Genomic DNA, 7,019 nt, shown 5'->3' on the forward strand with positions numbered 1-7,019 from the left:
TCCCACAGGAAAAATGTTCTCGTGTGAGATCGCCTTGCATCCCACGATTTGATTTTTACAATAAACAAAATTGTTATACTAGATGGAATAGAATAAACACATAAACTAGCATGCTATTGGGGAAATGATTAGAACGGTTCATACTTTTGTAGATTCCCCAAGTGCCACGAACAATCCTCTCCAATGTTCCAACAAACGGATCTCCAAACGGTCTTGATCACGAACAACGTCCTTGAACAATCTCGAACATTACCACAAGAGTTACCTCGTTTTTCTCTGGGGTTCCAATAGAGGGATAGGTGGTATCCAACTATTGGAAGAGAGAAAGGAGAATAAGGTTTTGGAGTGTAATGAGGATTTATGACTTAGAGAAAATTCTACACAATAACATCAAGGAGTTGTGTATTGGCAGAGTTTCTCTACAATGAAAATTGTGTATTTAGTACATCCTCAAATGGTCATAAGGAGGTCTTTATATAGAAAAGGGTGAAGCATCTTTTCTAATATATTTTCATTTTATATAATTAATTAAATAGAATTTATTTAATTAATTAGCTCATTTAATTAAATCACTTATTCAATTAATTAGTCCAATTAAATAACACTTATTTAATTTTGATTTGCACAATAATTAAATAATTACTTATATATTAAACCTAATTTAATGTATACATTTAATTATCATATACATCTCATGTATATGTGCAAAACCTCTCTATTAATAATTATTTGTGAATCTAATTTACTTGAATTAATTAATTTAAATCTTATTCAAATATTATTTTCCAATTATATATTAATCACATTAGTATATAGTTTCCTCAAATTAAGTTGAACAATTCAAATTATCCCTCTTAAGTATCCTCTAGTGAGCTTAGAGGGGACCTGGTGGACCTGTAGATCAGAAGCTCTAATGATATGAGATTAATTGGTTAAACTCATTAACTAAGTTAATTAATATTTATTAATTGTGAGTACACTCCACTAAAGACCCACAACTGCACTCTTCTCACTACATATATACTTCTATGTCCATGGATATAGACCAGGACCAGCAAGTTGTCCTTCAGGAGTGTTTGCAACTTCAACTAGGTCAAATTACCATTTTATCCTTAGGTTATCTCTGACTCTTTAAGTATCAGTGCTCCTCTAATGAACAACCTATTTATGGTCCAACCAATAAATAGAAACCCTCTCAGGCCAATGAGAGGATAAGGCTCTTTATTCAAATTCCGGAGATACCACTTAAAGGAACGTTCATCTACTTATCCTGAAGGAGGGATAGAGGGAATTCTGTCTTGTTTTATTATGTTCCCAACTCCCCACTCAGTCTTGTCCCCAAAATGGTAGGCATATTGAGTCGGCGATCTAGCTGCCCTCACCCATGAAATTCAAAGGACAATCCCTTGTGAACAAGAGTTCATAATATACTCAGGATTGAGACAAAGTCGCCTAGGTCATCCTATTGAAATAAGAACCAAACTAGTCAACGGTGTTACATCTAGTAGTTACTATTTCACGGTCTAGTCCTCTGCAAATTTTTCATAGGACACCTCCACTCGAGTGTCACCTACACGAACGCGCTGGATCATTACGTTTGTATCAAATACAAAGTGAGTCATATTCATAGTATTACCATGATAAGGTACTCAACCTTGTGCCTATACTATAAACCTTTTATGTTATATCTTGAACATTGATTCTTATAGTCTCCACATTACAATTCAAGACTCATAGGACACCTTGGATGTTAGTTTATTGGATTTAAGGTTATTAAGACAAATTAGACAACAATGCAAGCAATAACTTGGTTTAACATCTATAACTCTTTATTGATGACGGCCAATTAATAACATTTACTATCTACAAGTTTTAGAGCATAAAACCTAACAATCGTGGTGAAATGTAAGTCTCTACTATTAACGACATTATTTAATGAAACTATTCATTTCATGGTCCGGTCTCATGCAAATCCTTTTGTATAGAATACCCTTGCTCACATGTCTTTAATGAATGATCATAATCAAATCCTTTGTAGAACTTTACAATAATTGTAACATCTACAAAGCGGGTGTATTCATAGTGTCACCAGAATAAGGTACCTAGTCTTATCCATTTACTACAGACCATTTAGGTTATCACTTAAACACGATTCACCTGTATGTCTCTACATACATGTTTAAGTTACAGAAAATAACCTTGGATGCTAGTTTATTGGTTTTGTGGGTTAATGCTACTTAATGTCGAATAAAATAGCTCATATTTTATAAAATAAATAAATTATTTTTACATTACAATTACAAACTACAAGACCCACGAGATCTAGGGCATCAACCCCAACATATATTATATCTAAAAATGAGGATTCTGAACCAAAATCTATTGAAAAATGTTGACATAGAAAAGATTGACTTCAATGGAGAAAAGCAATCGGGGTAGAATTAAACTCACTTTCAAAACGTTAGATTTTTTTACCAATATTCCGAACACAAGAAGGTGTCAAACCTGTGAGATACGAATGAGTATTTGTGAGGAAAAGAAATGAAAATAATGAGATCACAAGATATAAAGAAAGACTAGTTGCAGAAGGCTTTTCATAAAAACTTGGTATTGATTATAAAGAGACATATTCTCCGGTGGTGGATGCAATTATACTAAGATATTTAATTGGTCTGACTGTGTATGAAAGTTTGGATATGCATCTTATGAATGTAGTCATAATATATTCATATAGATCTCTTGATATTGATATTTATATGAGAATCCCAAAAGGATTTAAGGTACTTGAAACATATAAATCAAATTCTCAGGAATCGTATTCAATAAAGTTACAGAGATCGGTATAAAGAAATCACAATCAGGATTGTTATTATAACTATATATGTTGCCGACTTAAATATAATAAAGACTCCTGAAGAGTTTTCAAAGACAATAAAATATCTTAAGAAAGAATTGAGATGAAAGATATCGAAAAAATAAAATTTTGCCTTGACTTGCAAATTGATCATTTAACAGATGGGATATTTGTTCATTAGTCAACTTATACAGGAAAAGTTTTGAAAAGATTTTATATGGATAAAACACATCCATCGAACATTCCAATGGAAGTTCGTTCACTAGATGTGAAGAAAGACATATTTCGACCTGGAGATAATAATGAATAACTATTTGATCTTGAAGTACCATATCTTAGTGTAATTGGTATACATATGTATCTTTCTAATAATACAAGATCAGATATTGTGTTTTTAATAAATTTATTAGCTAGATACAGTTCCTCTCCAACAAAAAGACATTGAAATGGAGTTAAGCATATATTTTGTTATCTTCGAGAAACGATCGATATGAGTTTGTTTTATGTAGATTCTGGATATTTATCTGATCCATACAAAACTAGATCTTAAATAGGTTATTTGTTCACATGTGAAAGAACTACTATATCATGATTATTGGTGAAACAAACCATAACAACCACCTCCTCAAATCATGCTGGAATTCTTGCAATTCACGTGGCTAGTCGAGAAAGTATATGATTAAAATCAATTACTCAGTATATTCATAGAACATGTGGTTTGTCTTCTAGTAAAAATTTTCCAACGATATCATACAAAGACAATACAACATGCATATCCCAAATCAAGTGAAGATATATTAAAAGAGTTAGAACAAAACATATTTTACCAAAGTTTTTCTACACTCATGATCTTGACGAAAATGACATCACTGTACAACAAATTTATTCGAAAGATAGCCTGTCGGACTTATTTACAAAGGCAATACCTACCACAAACTTTGAAAAACTAGTGCACAACAGTAGAATGCAACGACTCAGAGATCTCTCAAGTGATGTTTCTATGAGGGGGAGTACATTCATGTATGGTAATGAGAAATGATCTTTCTTGGCTAAATCTTGGATCATGTGTCAATTTGATAACATATTTTAGTAGATAAGACATTACCTAGTATCTCAAAAGTCGCTAACAATGAAACTACGTGTGTCGTGTATGTTTATAAAAATGACAAATATAACAAGGTTTAAAGAGTAATTATGCAATTCAATATTTACTCTTTTAGTTTGGGGGAGGTTTCTGTTGAAGAAGGGAACACAAGCATCCAGTTTAAAAGGAAGCTATTCTTTAAAACGAAAGAAAACAACTCACATAAAAAGGAAAAAACTAATTCTAGGAGCCAAACATTTTCCAAAAAATTACATAGCAACCTATTTTTGAATAGTTGAAACATGAAGGTCAAAAGTAAATGGGATTAAAGATCAATCGCTCCCCCATTTCTTTGCAACTCTCTCTTTGGCAGAGACTTCTTTGTTTGAAATATCTTCAACCTCAGCATAATTACTAGCAGAGGTGTTCCTCAAAATTTTTGAAGTAACAAAAGTCAATCCATTTCTTGTTCCTCGCAAAGCATACAGCAGTGGGTTGAAAACAACAGCAAGCAACAGTTCGCCTTTTGCAACTATGAGATACTTTTATTGAAAATTTGCAGCAGTGAAATGAGAGATTAGATGGTTAGATTGCATTCCAAAACAATATATGCAGAATCTATGATGGGTGAAGGAAAATACTTACCATGACAATTATACCTAAAACAGCAAGACTAGTCTGTTGTGCTTCTGGCCAGAATTGGTCATCAGACCAACCAAACCATCTGCCCGATCCAAACCAACCTCCTCGTCCACCACTGCCACCGCCACCCATCTCCTCTCTTTTCTTTATTTCATTATTCCATTTCTCAAATTCATTTTTCTTTCCCCCAAGTGCACTTTCTAATGCCTTCCTTGCCTGTTCCTGCTATCAACAAAGTCAAGGTAAATTTAAGCCAGATTTTCTTTTGTTCCAATTCCATAACACACTTTGTTGTGTTGGGCACAATAATAAAGAAGAATGCACGGCAAGTTTGTATATGGAGCAAATTAGGTGCATATTGGATCACACAAAATTAAACAACATAAAGTCAATTCTCTATTTTTTCTTCTTTTGGGAGGAAAGCCAAGGGATGGATGTGCATATCTAACAATAATGACACTGCCCTGGGGAAAAGGGAAATAAGTAACAGGGTAAGTACAACTACCAAGGATAAATGTTAGTCATTTTCTGATTCCCATGGATGAAAAAAGATGGGATAGAAGAATGCTTCCAAAAAATAATTGAAACAGACAGAAAAAAGTTGAAGTCCTCTCTCAAACAGGAGTAGAACAATTCACACTTCAATTTTTCAGCAGCCAGTCTATTAGATTGGTGGACTCTTTTAAGTTTTTTTTCCCTCGTAGGATGAAATTTAATTAACGAAAGCAGTCAGATACAGTTGGAAAGCCAGCATCAACAGAGCACATGCAATCGCCGAAGCAAGTATAACTCAACTGATGTGCTAGCAACTAAGAGGTCTGTGCTTCAAATTCTCCAACCCTATTGTATTAAAAATAGAAGTATATGCAACTTTGACAATAAAGCTTCCAGGCTTCTTCATACAAAAGCTCAAATTTATAGTCTTCTAAGTTAAAGAACTCAAGTACAGGATGATTAGTATGCAATAAAATTTTCTAATAAATGTACAAATAGCTAGCAATACCAAGCAAAGCTATCCAATTCTCATCCACTTTATGTCTGTTATGGAATAAGGTAACTAGGGTATTAAGCTTCAACTCCATATTATCCCTATCTCCCATCCTAGCTCTGAAGTAATTACCCAACCCCTCAGTTTCCCTTCCATATGTTTCTCAAATTTCCCCCAAAAAGTAAGCCACAGAAGGCAAATCCACGGCATAAAGTTTCGCCACCCATTTATATTTCCTCGAAAAAGTAAAGAAAATCCAGCCGGAAATATCAATCTCAGAAAATTAACTAGGTTATTGACAACGAACACAACATAAAAAGAGAACAAGCTACAAATTCTAATCAGTTGAAGGTTGAAAGAAACAAAGAAAAGAAAAACGCAGCACCTCTCTTCGATTATCGGGGAAAAGGCAAGAGAATCTGCCGTTGCACTTGAGGTTGGACTGTAAAAGCGCCCAATTGTGTGTTGCATTACGAGGGCGAAGTAATAGGAGGGCGGAGCAAGTTAGGTCACCGGAAATCGAGGTCGATAAGGCCAGAATCGGAGTTGGGGGTCTTAGATTGAGAACCTGAAGCATTGTTTTAGCATCTCCCGGCCAATAACCCACGGCCTCTGCGCTTTCAAATGTGATGGGCAGAGTCAGAGAAGAAACACGAGCGCTAGCCTTTGGCCTCGGGGTTTCGGGGAATGCATTGCGTCGTAAGGGATAACTTTATGGTATTAAACTAATGAAATATAAGAAAGGTAATAATATCTCCTTCCTCCTTAGGTTTTGGATTAGCTTTTATTAATTTCCTAGATTTTAAAATGTTATATATTTAATTTTAAAATTTTGCGTTTGGTTTCAATTTAGTCTCTAAATTTCAAAATATTACAATTTTTTCTGAGTTTTGTTTCAATTTGGTCTTTGGGTTTTAAGATTTTATATTTTTAACATCATTTTTTCTACTAAATACACATTTTCAATCATTGACGTCAATTTCTATTAATTAATTAAAATAGTTGTGAAGTAAAATTTTAAATTTAAATTTAAAAGTGATAAAAATAATGAAACTTAATTCATTATAATTATTTTAATAATTTTTAATTTATTTACATAAATTAATTTTAAAGGTGGAAAATGTATATTTAGTAAAAATCAAGGTTAAAAGTGTAAATCCTGAAATATAGAGACCAAATTGAAGTGAAACTCAAATGTAAAGGGTAAAATTGTAGTATTTTGAAATTAGGGATTAAGTTGAAACCAAACTTAAAACTTAGGGACTAAATGTATAACACTTTAAAATTTAGGGACTAAATAGAAACTAGATCCAAAAAACCAAAGATGTATTTTTCCTATAGAAAAGTGAGCTTGTCACACGATAGTTGGCATAAAGTCTCTTCAAAATCATCCTCAAATCATTAACTAAAAAACACATTCAATATTCTCTTCTCAATTTGATCTTTAATTT

At 33.1% G+C, this 7,019-nt stretch overlaps 1 protein-coding gene across 1 annotated transcript; it reads right to left on the bottom strand.

Moving 5' to 3' along the window:
• Positions 1-4,034: 4,034 nt before the first annotated feature.
• Positions 4,035-6,327, bottom strand: LOC120072833 (sulfate adenylyltransferase subunit). The gene is made up of 3 exons (XM_039025349.2): positions 5,954-6,327; positions 4,584-4,802; positions 4,035-4,480 (listed from the first exon to the last, which is right to left on the bottom strand). The coding sequence occupies exons 1-3, from the start codon at positions 6,143-6,145 to the stop codon at positions 4,271-4,273; spliced, it is 621 nt and encodes a 206-aa protein (XP_038881277.1). The 5' UTR covers positions 6,146-6,327; the 3' UTR covers positions 4,035-4,270.
• Between the last annotated feature and the right edge of the window lie 692 nt (positions 6,328-7,019).

Source organism: Benincasa hispida, chromosome 3 (genome assembly GCF_027475165.1).
Source record: "Benincasa hispida cultivar pf3 chromosome 3, pf3_genome.v1.1, whole genome shotgun sequence".
Classification (NCBI taxonomy): domain Eukaryota; kingdom Viridiplantae; phylum Streptophyta; class Magnoliopsida; order Cucurbitales; family Cucurbitaceae; genus Benincasa; species Benincasa hispida.

What these genes read in the sequence shown, in the direction of transcription:
- LOC120072833 (XM_039025349.2), bottom strand. Translation starts at nt 6,145, where the DNA reads ATGCTTCAGGTTCTCAATCTAAGACCCCCAACTCCGATTCTGGCCTTA. An exon ending in TCCCCGATAATCGAAGAGAG is followed by an intron (nt 4,803 to 5,953) that starts GTGCTGCGTTTT and finishes TGTTGATAGCAG; the next exon opens with GAACAGGCAAGGAAGGCATT. An exon ending in TTTTAGGTATAATTGTCATG is followed by an intron (nt 4,481 to 4,583) that starts GTAAGTATTTTC and finishes TTTCAATAAAAG; the next exon opens with TATCTCATAGTTGCAAAAGG.